Below are 14,229 nucleotides of genomic sequence, written 5' to 3'. Positions count from 1 at the left end.
GTGATTCAATCTTCATAGAAAAGACTCACAGAATGCAATTAATACTAAACAGAAAGATAAGCCAGTTTTGCTCACAAAAAGTCTAAAATCAAGATACACCCCACCCCCCCACATGAGGACAGTAAATTGCACATTAATTTGCTATATCTTTACCTCTGAAGAGTTTGGCATACATGCCATAATCAAAAGGCTTATCAGGATGAGTTTGAAGACAGGCTTTGAAGCATCTCAGTGCAATAGGAGGGGGTTGTGGCACCCTGCACTGGCTTCCTCTGTGATGCCAACAGCCAATCTGCTTATCACTGATAATGTCCCCATTTAAATAAGGCAAATAAAATGCAGCTGTGGCATTTCGATTCAGTAATGAACTGAGGGACAGTTTACATACTGATTAAATCTTCTGTCCACAGAGTAATTTAGGGGGTGGGGTCGCATGAACTGAGGCCAGGCTGATAAACTGTTTTATGGATCAGGGCTTTTAAAATACTCTTAAACTGCAGCTGATTATGAAGTCATATGAAATTGATTGGGTGTTTCCATATTACAAACGATCAAAAAATGTCTCCGCTCTCATGGGTTGAAAACGCACAAGTCTTTTGTTTTATGAAGGATTAGCACTGAAAACACTGCAGCTATCCTTATGCAGGCGTTGCAACCTGTAGATATTTGTGTTGCCGTTGCACGCATACAGAGAATGTCATGTTGACACTACCACCACTGCAGATCAGTGACAGGCCTGAGCAGTTGGTAGAAGTGTCTGCCTGCGCTCATCTTCCCTGACCCATGCAGTCGACATTCTGACAAGGTCACCGTCAGGAGAAATTGAGTCCAGCTGCATGCAGACGAATCCCAAAGTGGAGCCAAAAGTGAAGCGGAATTGATTCTCCCATTGGTCATCCGCCTTGCCTCTGTCGATGACCTGCTTCTCACTCGTGCAAGGCCCCCTTTCTCCTACCACAGCGCAGAAAGTGGGATGTGACACTAGAGCAGGAAGTGATGACTTGGCATTTCTCCCTGTGTTTGGATTGCAAAGGCATAACTTCACATGACTGGGCGCAGCTACTGTGACACCCGATGCCTAAAAAGCAGAGTGCCAAAACTGACGAAACGCAGTAGTGTCTCTCTATTAGAGTGTACACACTCTAAGCCCATACTATGCTGTTGATTTTTACTATCACACGTGGACAAGATGTATATTGTACATGTAGATGTTTTCACTGTGTGCCATATAGGTTTTTTTAAACTCTAGAATCAGTAGCACAGGAATACTGAACATCTCCCATCGCTCATTGTTCTCAGGACATCACAGAAAGAAGGCTTTGATGGAGGCGGCGAAGGTTGAGGTGGTGGTGAAGGATCCAAAGTGGTTAATATGGAGACCCATTCTAATTGAGTCAAAGCTCTCCTCAGGGTCCTACGTAATTGGACTGAGCCTTAGAAATGAGAATGTATCATTACTCAGAGACAGACCCAGTCTCTCTGCAACCTCCCCTACTCTGCTCCCATGCAGATGGGTAGCAGCTGTACATGCTGCCCGAAATAGTGGCCTGTGAACCTCTTCAAAGCAAAGAAATAACCTCTCCATGGATCCCCTATGACAGTTCAGGTTCTTGTCTATTAGTCAGACACACTTGGCATTTAGCCGTTGATGATAATTTTAGTGTCTAAAACTAAATTTAGGTTTCCTCTTTTTGTAATACTCAGTTGTGAAATGCTGTTTGGACTGAAAAACTACAACATCATCATATGTTAAAGCAGTTCAAATCTAGAATTTACTCAGTATTTGAGTTGCAACGATTAGTCGATTGACAGAAAATCAATCAGCAACTATTTTGATAATTGAATAATCGCCATTTTTTAAGAAAAACGATAAACATTTGCTGGTTGCTGCTTCTCAAATGTAATGATTTGAAGCTTTTCTGTGTCATATGTATTTGAATATCTTTTTGGACTGTTGGTTGGACAAAACAAGACATTTGATGATGTCAGCTTGAGCTCTAAGAAATTATAACAGGCATTTTTCACTGTTTTCTGACATTTCATAGACAAACTGATTAACGAGTTAATTGAGAAATTATGAAATTAATTAGTTGCAGCCCTACCCGGTGCGATTATACAGTATGTCAGTGGCAGTTAGTGCTATTTCTGTATTATTTTTCTAAGAATTTAGGTTAGAGTATTGTATGGAAGTGATAAGAAAGATATGTTGTAAAAGTACATTGGTGGGTACACCCAGACCCAGTATCACTGTTCTGGAGGTTGCACACCCATAGATCTGAAAGATGATACTGAAGATGAACACCCATGCAGGCCTCTCTGCACTGTGTCCCTTCTTACTGTTTATCCAGCTGGTTGGCTCCTTCCACAGACCCCGGATCAGTGTGGGACACTTTGAAACAGTCTCAGCTGTCGAAAGGCGATGACCCCACTGCAGATACCCAGTCAGCACATAATGACAGCCACTCACAGCGTCAGCTGGGAGGAAAAGACACTGGTGTGACCAAGAGATAAAACTCTGTTGAGGCTCTATGCGTGTTTGTGACAAGAGTGTGTGTGTGTGCTGCAGGCTCGTTTCTGATAAGTGCTGTTTTGTAACTGGGAGGGGTGAACACTGTGGGGTGCCTGACCCTTGGACATGGTTTTAAGGTTGCTTTTTTAGGATTGTGTGATGGAATTTAGGTTGTAGGAGTGAAAACACATCAGGACACTTTGGTGACAGAGAAGTGTACAGTAGTCATGGTTTCACTGTCAACAAAAGGAGGCAATAAATAATAGATTGACAGGTAAAGGTTTGTTATTTCCCCATCTGTCACTGTTGGTTGCAGGAAAATATAACTGCCATCATCCAGCTTGTCAAAAATGTTTGTGTTTATCATCTGATGTACAGTATAGTATAGTCCAGAGGCCACATTTGCATGACAGTTTTTTTGAAACATGGTCACGACTAGATATCTAAACATGTTCTCAGGCTCCAATGTCAGATATGAGTATTGCTTCCTCCTTGAATTCTCTGTTCTATAAAACCGCAATTGAAAGTAAATACATGTAGCATAGATTTATTTTTTTTGCTCTCACTCACCCTCCTTTTACATCAGTTTTACCCTCACCTACACCCACCACATTATAGGATTTCAACACATGGGTGAGGCAGTGGTGCTAAAACTTGCACTTGGAAGCAGAAAGAGCCTGATAACCACGGCGATGGTCTGTTGCTAGGCAGTAACTATGCAGCAGTCTCTCCATGTGTTTTCTGTCTTTTCCTCACAACTGCTTTTAAGCATCTCTATCCCCCTTTCACTTTAGCCTGGTATCATTTCCATACTTTTCTTTCTTTGCATATCTCTTCATCTCTTTTTCTATGCTCTGTTTCCACATTTCATAATTGGTATATTCATTTTCTTCATTCCTCTCTCCTCCCGTGCTTTCCTCTATCTCTCTCTCTTCCTCCTTGCCTGCACCCTCCCTTTGTAACCCCCCACCCACTACTCTGTAGTTCAACGAGTGCAGAAATGTGCAGCTGTAGTTGAGAGTGTCTTCATCTGCGCTAATGAGACTTGGTGGTGTAGGTTGATCATTGCAGTCCAGTCATTTGAGAGAGGTCAGCAGACACCCCAGGGATTTTAACTGATTGGCCTCTGGCCTTTCATCATTTTGCATTTCTGTCAGCTAATAGATTTATGCTTCTAACCCAACTTTACACACTGACTTTTATTCATTACTCCCAAATGAGCAGGACAATAGTAAGGGAGCAACTGACAGAAATAATAGGTGCATAGTAGACAAGCTGCATTGATTGGACTCATGCTTAGATTGAGCCACACTGTGCTGGGATGTCTCTGCTCTGCTAAAGCTGAAAGTCTGTCCATATTTTTCCACTAATGCCAAAAGCAGTGTCCATTAATGATTGTGTATGAGCTCGGTCAGTTGGCTAGGAGAGAGACCTGGTTAATAATACATGCGAAGTGGCAAATGCTTTTAAATAAAGCACATTAATGATACTCTGGCAATTAAAACCAAGCATTCGGATATACATTTCAACAGCACTTAACACTTGTGAGACATTTGCTGCTTTGTCTCCAGCATGTGACATGGGAATGCTGATGCGTTGGTATTTTACAACATTGGTCATCTGTCTGTGGTCACCCGGAGATGTCTCTTCTGCATAGTCACCAAACTATCATCCAGCTGTGCAGTGCCTGTTCCCAAGTTATTGCACACTCAGAGTTTCACTTCAGTGCATATGCCAGTTTGTCACAGTCCTGGAGGAGGGCAGCTCCAGATTTTTAAATACCCTTGGTTGTGCAGTGATTGCGCAACAGGAACTTGTTTGCCTACCGTGTGTCTTTTTCTCTGCTGACATCGATACTGAAACCATGAATGAGTGGCATGCCTGGATCATGTGATGGCTGGGTGGCTCTTAGTAATCCTGGAGCGTTCCATTCTGAACAGGTCACTGTAGTAGAGGTTATGAGAGGTTAGAGCCCCTCTGAGAAAAATGTAAGAACAAACTGCATTTTGTATTTCATCACAAGGTAGAGTTGATGCATGAAACAAATATGATTTCTCTTGACATGGCAGCTTTTCTGTTCCTATATATATATATATATATATATATATATATTTTTTTTTTAATAGTGATGAGGTTTGGTTTATAATTGGTCAGAATTAATGTCAGTGTTGATCAGGTTCTCTGGCTATCCACCTGCTGTGGCCACTGCTTCTGTCAGCACAAAAAGCTGAGAAGCATAAGTTGCTAAATTCATCCTCTTTACATGTCAGGATGAGCTACTCTAATAGGATTATTAAATAATAAAATCAATAGATGTCCTAGTCACAAGTTCAGGCAGCATTTTGCAGGAGCTTTCCATTTGCTCCTGTACCTCTCTACGATCAGTGCTTGTGCTGTGTATGGGGTCCATTTGTCAAAACTTGCAACTGTGAAGGAGAAAAAAAAAAACAGGCTGATACATGCGAAGCAGGCACACACTGCATTGTTTTGCATTCTAGGAATCCCCACTACTGCCGGGGTGGAAAGTTTCAGACACCGAAACTTCATCAGAAAATGAGGAGCGGCAAAGTTGACTGTAATTTTCCATCTAAACATACATGAGAGGAGGCATAAATGAATATATATATTTTTTATGTAGACCCCGTGATTTTTGAATGAGAAAATAAGGGATTATTTAATCCCTAATGATGATTTACGGATGACAAATGAGCTTTCCCAACCTGCCTAGTGCCAGTTTGAATCCATTTGAATACAGGATGTGGGCTTTGCATAGACATCTCTACATTTAATAGGAGTTGGAAAACTCCACTGAATCATTTTGACAATTCATACTGCTTTTTGATACTTGATTACAGAATCAAATAGAAAAGTCACCTGGCTCTGTGTCACCTGGCTCAGCTGTTCAGAGCATTTTAGCATCTTTAAGCTCACTGTTTTGGATTTAAGGGCCAAAACGTAACTATTTGGGTTCAGTCTCACTGCTCTCATCAGCAGCATTTTCAGTCGCAGCAGACAGCTGTTTGCAGTAAAAAATCTCAGATACACCGACTGCACGCTACCTGCAGACCACCACGCAGCAAACAGACAAAGCTAGTGACAATCAGGACAATATGTACCCTTCTCATATTTCAGTGTTATGTGTTTTGAGTGGTTATAATGGCCTATAAATAAGACAGACCCAGTGGAGAGTGATAGTAAATGAAAAATCTCTCCCTCAAAAAGCAATATTCATCTTTCACTTCCACAGCATAAATGTCTTGGAACTAACGTCCTTGTTTGTTTGTCTCTACAGTGGAGTCTGGTGTGTGACTCAGCGTGGAAAGTCCACATCGCAAAGTTCTCTCTCTTGGTTGGATCCATCTTCGGATACCTGGTGTTTGGAATCCTTGCAGACTGGTAAGATTTTTCGTATTGACAGTTGTGTAGGATCAAAAACTCTGTTTTTAAGCTGAAATTGTCCTTAGTCGAAAAATATGTTTTTACTTCATTCCTGTAGGTTTGGCCGCCACCCAGTGCTGATCATATCGGTACTGTTCATGCTGGTGTTCGGTTTGACTGTGGCCTTCTCTGTCAACGTCCCCATGTTCAGCACCCTGCGCTTCTTTGAAGGCTTTTGCCTGGCAGGAATCACCCTGTCTCTCTATGTCCTCAGTAAGTCTTTAACTCTCTATTAACAGTCCTGTGCTAATTGACCCTTTGCTAAACCCTGCCTTGTTGACCTGCTGTATCTTCACCTGTCAAGCTTTGTGTTTGGGCATGGCGCATATGCAGTTTACAATGATAACGCTGGTAGATTTACCACTCAAAATACTTTGTAGTTTTTTAAACAATTGGTCTTCGATTTGGCACAGAATGAAACAAAATGTCTAGTCAATGACAGTCTATTTTGACAGCTGAAATGACGACTGTCGCTAGCAGATTTAATCAGCTGTAGCTAGCTAGCTAAAAAATGCTAACTCTGTGAGCTGGTTGAAAACTCTGACTTTTTAACGTTTCTGGCCAACTCATTTTAAGCAAGACTATTGCTAGTTATGGTTGTCAAGCTATGACTGAACAGTTACTGTTTGATGTGGTACTTTAGAGAACGGTCAGTTGACATTTGCGTTGACTTTGTGAGGTGAATATTTTCCCCTAATACCATAATATCCAGAATGTCTTTGGGTTTGCTGACAAACTTGGCCTGCAGAGACATTTTTCTGTAGGCCCTTGAAAGCTTGTTGTTTAATTGTTTCAGTTTTATGGAAGTTTATAAAGGCCCATTGTCACAACAGCAATGCAGCAATATATGTAGAAAATGCAGCCCTATTCCATGGAACGCTACTTAGCTACCTGTAGGCCAAACTGGTTTGTTTGGGATTTGGCTCTATGTCTAGAAAGTAAGGCTGCTTTTGTTGCACTTAAGGTTCAGTTGTAGGGAGTGTACTTTGTTAGGGCTGAGTATACATTTAACGCTTTCACTGCAAACAAAAAATCTCAGACATTAAAATCTCATATGTTAAGGAAAGATAATCTGGATTATAATCAAAATCTGTCAGAATTGAATCGTATACATTTGAAATTATACACATTTCCACTAAAAGACTTAATAACTATATGAATTAATATGATTTGAGTTTTCATCATGTGGTTTTGAATGCCAAAGTGAATACTGTAACATATCAGCACTGTGATAATTTTTGCAATATTCATTTTGTCCACACTGCCCATCCTTAATCCTCCGTATTTTCCCCACTGTTGCTGTTCTCATTAACAACAAGACACACCTAATCAAAAGGCTATTTCACTTTAATTCATGTCCCTAGCTGAGGGTAGCATTCAGCTTAAAGAAGAGTAATTGTGTTGCAGTGACCTTCTAACATTTATTAAACTGAGTGTCATTGTCGGGATAAATTCTCATTATTGAGCAACTGCCAGCCTCTTTACCCTTGGAGTGAACTCTTTAATTTTCATTTAAGTGTACAACCATGTGTCTTTCCCTGAGATTTTAATCCTTCTTACTGCTAATAAATAATCTGATAATGACTGAAGGGGGTGGGGGCGATATTTGGGTGACTCTTGTTTTACCCATCTCTGCAGGGAGAGCTTGTGCAGTCTGTAATGAATCCTCTTTGATTGGACTTTGTCTTTTAACAGTAAAAGGTTTAAATAATCAGTGCAGTGGGAACATTACACTAATTGCAAAGATTGGGAAGGAAGGGACGTTTGTATCCTGACAATTTGGCTGTGCAGTTGATGCACATTCTGGTCTCCGTGATGGATCCTTAAAAGCCTCTTTGGCCGCAGTAAATGACCAATGCAGAGGGAGGTTGCAGAAGTGGAAGGGAGGGAGCAAGGGCGAGATGATGAAGGAAGGGGCCCTCAGTGTCCTTGTCATTCTAATTTACTCCACACTATATTCTGTACCTTGAAAAGCTCCGCCGCGCTCCCAAAATAGAAGGACCGTTTAGTCCGCTCCCAGGACAAAGGAGGGAGGGTGGGACAGAGCAAGGCAAAAGGGTGGAGTTAAACTGTACAGCATCTTATCAAATTTAAATGAACTTGACATCAGCGTTCATTGTTTTCACATTAGCTTACAGTTTATGGTTCAATAGCTCAGCGGCACTCTTCAGAAGGTGGGGGTCTGCATGATAATTGTCTAAGGGTCAATATTTTTCAACATATCTTACGTTCCTCTTCTACAAACTTATTTATCATATGTATTTTTTTCCCCCAATTTCTGGCTCTTGTTTGACAAGTAGAATAGCATTCTTGCTGCAAATATCCTCTGAGACACTTAGGGTCAAATTAAGGAATAACAAAAACAGAAAAATCAAAATGTTTGAATTAGTAAATTGTAAGCCTCACATTACAGGTTACAAAAGACAAGCGCAAGGGAGGACTGCAGTATTGTATGATTCAGGTGGTTCTTAATATATCTATCTGTGTTTCTATGTATTTTCTCGACATTTGTGTCTACAGAGTCCAATTATTGTGAGTCAGAGTGAAGAATGATGCTTTTTTTTCTTACATCTCCTTTTCCTTATTTTCTTCTTATAATTCTTTCTGTGGTTTTAACCTCTTTTGTTATTCCACTACCTCTCTCAGTCCCTACTTTTCACCTTCTGTGCCTCCCACTCCTGCTTTCTCATTGTCTACCCTGGTTTTACATTCTCTGCATTTACAATTCCACAATACTGTCTGCAATCTGCAATGCAGTGATTGCAGAGTAAATGAAGTGGTCACGAAACAACCTGCTGTGATTTTATAGGCATTCTTTTCTTTATTTCATAAGGCGACTGGCCTTATGAAAGGTAACCTTACCCTCTGCAATCATATTCAAGTACCTAAGCAATGTCTGAGAGTGGTAGAAGTTGGCAAGAATATCTCTGGTATTAGGGTTAAAGTTTCTGCAGTTTTGTGGAAAAGTAACTACAGTTAGCATGGGTGTACATTTGGGTATGGACGGTAGGGACATGTACCTACCAATATCAAGGTGTTGCTGGATTGTCCCTACCAATATTCTTACCAATCTCAAACAATCTATCTGCTTTAACTCCATGTAACGTTAACAGTAAGATCTCTGCAGAGATGACAAGTTTGTGTGTTTTCTACAAAAAAGAGTGCTGTTATGATAAAGAGTGAAAGAGCAGGATTTGGGGGATACCAAATCTCATGGTCTGGCAACCTTCAACTTGAAGCTGTACACACTGTTGACTAGCGGCAGCCTGGCAGCAGCAGCAGTAGTGGAGTCAGTGAGGTGAAGAATCTGAAGCGGTTAGTATTTATAGTTTAAACATTCCAAACATCTCAGAATCGAAAACGACTTCACCGGACAAAACTAAGATCATTTGATATTATATTTAGTTTCAGGGGTTAGGTGTTGTTAGCTAATTTGTGATTGTTGCTCAGACATGCTCTTTAATTAAACAGACAAGACATGAGCATTATTTATGAGCTAAATTCGCCACAGCTTGTCCAACTGATTTTTTTTTTTTGTGACTGTGAGGCATCATTTCATCATAAAAATCCTGTCAACAGCAGCCTGAGCAGCACAGAGACATACATTGAGGTGAACTTTGGCCTCTCAGGTGATCTCTGATGTCACAGACACACAGACAGATGAACTTCGGCCTCTCAGGTGATCTCTGACGTCATAGTGAAAGATCTAGCCGTAAGTTCAGGAGTTGAATGAAAAATAATACAAATAGAAATGTTTGAGATGATTTAAAGATAGGTTTGAGCATCGCAGTGGCTCTGTCATGAAAGTCTTAAATTGTGTCGCCCAAATCCACAAATTTAAAGGACAGAATCTCGGGTGAGGTTTGAAAACCTTACAGCAGTGAGTTACAGAGCAGCACATTACCTACAGGTTTCTATACATTTATTGTGACAGTCTATGATATGTTATTTTTAAATATTAACTTTGGTCTCAGATTTATAGTTAAGTAGTCTATCAATAAAATAATATGTAAAAAAACAGAAAAAAAATCATGATACAAATCTGCTTTCAGCAAAATGCATATTCAGTAAACATTTTACAGAGTCAGGCTCTTTGTGTCTGCATGTGTGCGTGCATGTGCCTATGAAAGGGAAAATAGTGATAGAGAGCAAGCACACATACACAGTTATTTTGGCTGTCTGACAAAATATATCCCTACCAAAGTTAAAACCAAAGCTATGCCCTTGACAGGTAGTACCTGGGACCAGGACTGTGGAGTGTGGTTAGATAACTCATGTGGATCCATTTGCATCAACAGCAAACAGGCTCTTCACGGTTTCTTGCTTCAGGCTGAAATGGGTAATTATAATTCAGGCTTGCAGTTCCTCATTTAACAAGCATAAAAATAAGCAGTCGGCTACAGACATGTCATCCAATCAGTCAATTATATTTCCTTATTGCTGTTGTTGAGGGATTTCCCATTTCAGTTGGGTACATATTCATAAAATAATAATCAAACTAATTCCCCCTCATAAGCTGCTCCATTGTTTTTACTAAACAATCATGTCCTTATGAAAAAAAGCCTGCTGCAGTACTATATAGTAAACTCAACTCGTGAAGGGCTTAGCTGGACAGATGTTTGTTTGAGCCATGCTTATTTGTATAGGTTTTGTGTTCCTATACTGCCGCCCTTATTTCTGATCATGCGTGGCCTCTGTCACATGATATTTACCCTGCAGCCACTCTGTATTGACAAAACTCCACTAGAGCTGGTCTGAGAGTAGGAACACAGTCGTTCAATAACACATTACTGGAGAGAATCAATCCTTCCACTTCAAGGCATTCTGTTTCGGGTGTTTATTGCATTCGCATGAAAACTAAAGTTGGCCATATGCTAAGAGTTTAGCTAAAGGCTAATATTTGTTGTAGTCTTGACGGTGTGTGAGTCATATGACATTTCTGCATGTAACATTAGAAAACCACATGACCCTCTTTAGTGGCTTGCTTTGTTTGACTCTGCTTACAAAGGAAAATCGGAGCCAAATCCCAGCTTGGAGTGTTTGCACTGGAGACATAACACTAATCCCCCCTTTCTCATCAATCCTTGTGCAATTACTGCGAGTCTTACATCCTGCATTTTAAATGCTGGGCACCATTTCATTCTATGATTTTAAATAGAAAGAAGCAATACGATGATGACAATTTCTGTCATCTGTTTGTGTTTCAGGACAATTTTGTAAATCCTTTTGAATAAGGTGGTATAGGAATTAAAGGGCAGCAACCTCCCTGACGCCCCTGTTCATTAACCCATTGTACCCTGGAGACAAGAAGCAGCTAATCCATCGAGTCGTGAGGAAATGCTTGAGCCTTTTTTCAAGAGCGCAGAGCAATTTGCACACAGCTACTATCCATTCCGCCAGAATATCCTGTCGTACTCAGGCCCACCACGGGGCCCAACATGGCTGATGTGATGTGACACTTAATACGGCTCCTGAAGCTAACTGCCACACAGAGAGACAGAAATAAAGAGAAAAGAGAGAATGGAAAAGAGAACGGGGACCAGCAACTAGTATGAGGAGAAAAAAAAAAAAACTTAACATAACGACTGAGAAGAATGTGGGCACTGGAAGGAGAAAGCAAGATTTTTTTTTACCTCTGATTCTTGAAGAGCTCTAGACTTGAGAGGCAGTGTGATATAGTCGCACCACCACTGCAAATGAAGTGTTTCTGCAGGTTAACATTAAGCCCTCTCTCGCATAAACCAAACTAATGCATCTCTTTATTACATTGATCTACAGCATGTTGGCTCCAAAGTCAAACAGCAAATAGCAAAGCCGATAGCTATAGAAAGTCATCTGATGCAGCGCCGCTATTTATACCACAGTGCTCCATCAGTGTGTGCTAGCCTTTGTAGCATCAAAGCAGCAGGCAGGCTAGGCAGTGTTCATAGTGCCTATAGCTGAGCTTCATGGTTCTGCTCAGTAATGCATTTTTACAGTAAACACACTGCCCCCTCCACCCACCCCCACCCACCCCCACCACCCCCCCACTCCCACCACTACAAACCCTCACCTCCCACCCCTCACATACAAACACACACACACACACATACTGCACATCAACTAGCTGAGTCATGCTAGCTCGCTGCACTGGGTTTGTTTGTGTGAGAATTTTGTGATCAGCTTGAGATGAGGTGATTGTGTTCTGGGGCAGTGGGCCAGAGCTCGCTTTTTGTTTACACGTATTATATCATGTTTTATCATCAGTTATTTGGGGCTTAAGTCAGTTGCTTTTCTAGGAGAGAGGAGAGAGAGATGTTTTTTTTTTTCTTTTCCTTCCCTTGAAGTATTTATTTACACCAAATATAAGTGTAGCAGTTTACAGTGCACATAAAGACAGAGCACATAAAGCAAACCCCCTTTGTGAAAGAGTTGTGTCTCTCTCTATAAAAATGTTTCATGTGAAAGATGATCCTGACTGAAGGGAGAGTAATTTCCAGTTTAAGTGTGTGTGTGATCACATGTGTATGTATGAATGGGCTAAATGTTTTTCATATCATACCTTTCATTTCCTACAGGCAACCATTAAGTGTTGTTTAAAGGCAGGATATTTACTTTGAGGAGTCCCTATAATTGCCTTACAGTAAAGAGGAAATGTCTCCAAACTCATCTTAAGAAGAGAACATGCTCACTTTCCATGTCTGAATCAGAGGTTGCATGCCTATGCATGTCCTGGGTGTGTGTGTGAGAGGTGACTTGTTGTCAGAAATACAGAGGAGACAGACAGGAAGAAGGCCACAGTCTTTTTCCTGTCTGTCTTTTTTGATTCTGTCACAGTCTTGGGTCATGTATCACAAAGAGCGAATGACTTTTCTGTCAGTCACCTTTAACATAAATGCTCATTATGGCTCTGTGTCATAATCCAGGAGGACAAAGTTATTTTCAATGTTGTGAGACACACTCGCCTGCTTTTTTTTAATTTTTTTTTTAATTTTTTTTTTTTTTACCACATATACTTTTTAAAAAATAAGGGATGGGGTATTCTTTTTAGGTTTGATTCTCTCTTGATTAACACATGATATATTTCTAAGATACTACTTAAAGTCCCCCTTCACTCATTCTTAGCTGGATGTTTGAGCTTCATTGTGCAGCATGATGTATGTGCAGAGTTTGAGACTGGAAGACTGAATTTGCATTAATCTATTGAAGGAGAAAAGTTTCTCTGTGCTATTTAAGTTTAATGCAGGTACCTCTGAGTATAATTTGTGATATCACAACTAGTCTGGAGGCCAATCGTGGCCCAGTGTGCAACTCTGAGGATGGACTTTTCATCTTGTGTCCAGCAGTTAAAGTTTTGAAATGGGCATATTCATTCATTTTAACAAGTTAATTGAACTTTTTTTTGTAAAAAAAGAACAAAAAAAAAAAAAAAAAAATTATTAGTCAAAGCGTCAAGAAGGATTTTTATGTCTTAAAACATGTCTGGGGGGGATCTTTAAATTAGCCACTATTTCCTTGTATCTTATGTTTTGGTCTTCCAGTAAAAACAAATTTCTTTCAGATCTTTCATATTGTTATGGATGGACAAGGTTGACATGAAATGGTGTTGCCATTATGGTAGTTACAGCTATAGGAAACTTGAATATCATGGTCAGATTTATCAGCACATGTACTGTGAAAAGTATATAAAGTCACATTTCCAGACAATATAGTGGCTACATAAATAATGACTGTGACCTCAACAGGTCAAAAAAACAAAAAGAAACACACTTTGTTAAGTGACAGTAGCCAATTCTGGCGTTGAGTAGCCGTTTAGTTAATCTAATATAATAGTTCATTTGGAAAACTTCACCTGTCGCTATGTGCCGCAAAATGCCAGTAATGGAAACACACCCTGCGCTGAGATGACCTTGTTTTCTGTTTTGTTTTTTCTGCTGTGGTTTTGTTTTGAGTCCAGGCTGAAGTGCAAGTGCATACTTTATTTCTGTTGTCCCAAGATACTTAAATTTTATGTAGGTGATCACTTCTTATGGACTTGTGTCATGTGGGGAAGAGAAGATGCAACACAGAGAGGGACAGACAGAGAGAGAAGTCCATGGTTGTTAGACTTACTGTAGGGTAGCAAGTGTAATTTCTGTCAGTTATTATTGTTATCATTGTTGTTGACACGCCCCAGACAGTCAGACTGTATTGATTGTGTGGGTAGAGTTTGCTGTCACTCCTTTTGTACATGTGCTGGACTAGAATGGGAAAAGATCAAGTACACACATGCATACATTTCACTAGAAACACAGGGAAGAGAG

At 40.3% G+C, this 14,229-nt stretch overlaps 1 protein-coding gene across 2 annotated transcripts in view; it reads left to right on the top strand.

The window, feature by feature from the left end:
• The window catches only part of slc22a23 (solute carrier family 22 member 23), a 38,413-nt gene that overhangs the window by 1,920 nt on the left and 22,264 nt on the right, over nt 1-14,229 (top strand). For both annotated transcript variants that reach the window (XM_042429405.1, XM_042429404.1), the window contains exons 2-3: nt 5,802-5,905; nt 6,006-6,160. In XM_042429405.1, the coding sequence (XP_042285339.1) occupies nt 6,046-6,160 (115 nt within the window). In that variant the 5' untranslated portion in view covers nt 5,802-5,905; nt 6,006-6,045. The remainder of the gene's footprint in view (nt 1-5,801; nt 5,906-6,005; nt 6,161-14,229) is intronic.

This window comes from Thunnus maccoyii, chromosome 12 (genome assembly GCF_910596095.1).
Source record: "Thunnus maccoyii chromosome 12, fThuMac1.1, whole genome shotgun sequence".
Classification (NCBI taxonomy): domain Eukaryota; kingdom Metazoa; phylum Chordata; class Actinopteri; order Scombriformes; family Scombridae; genus Thunnus; species Thunnus maccoyii.
Note: the sequence above shows the minus strand (reverse complement) of the source record. Positions and strands in the feature narration are given on the sequence as shown.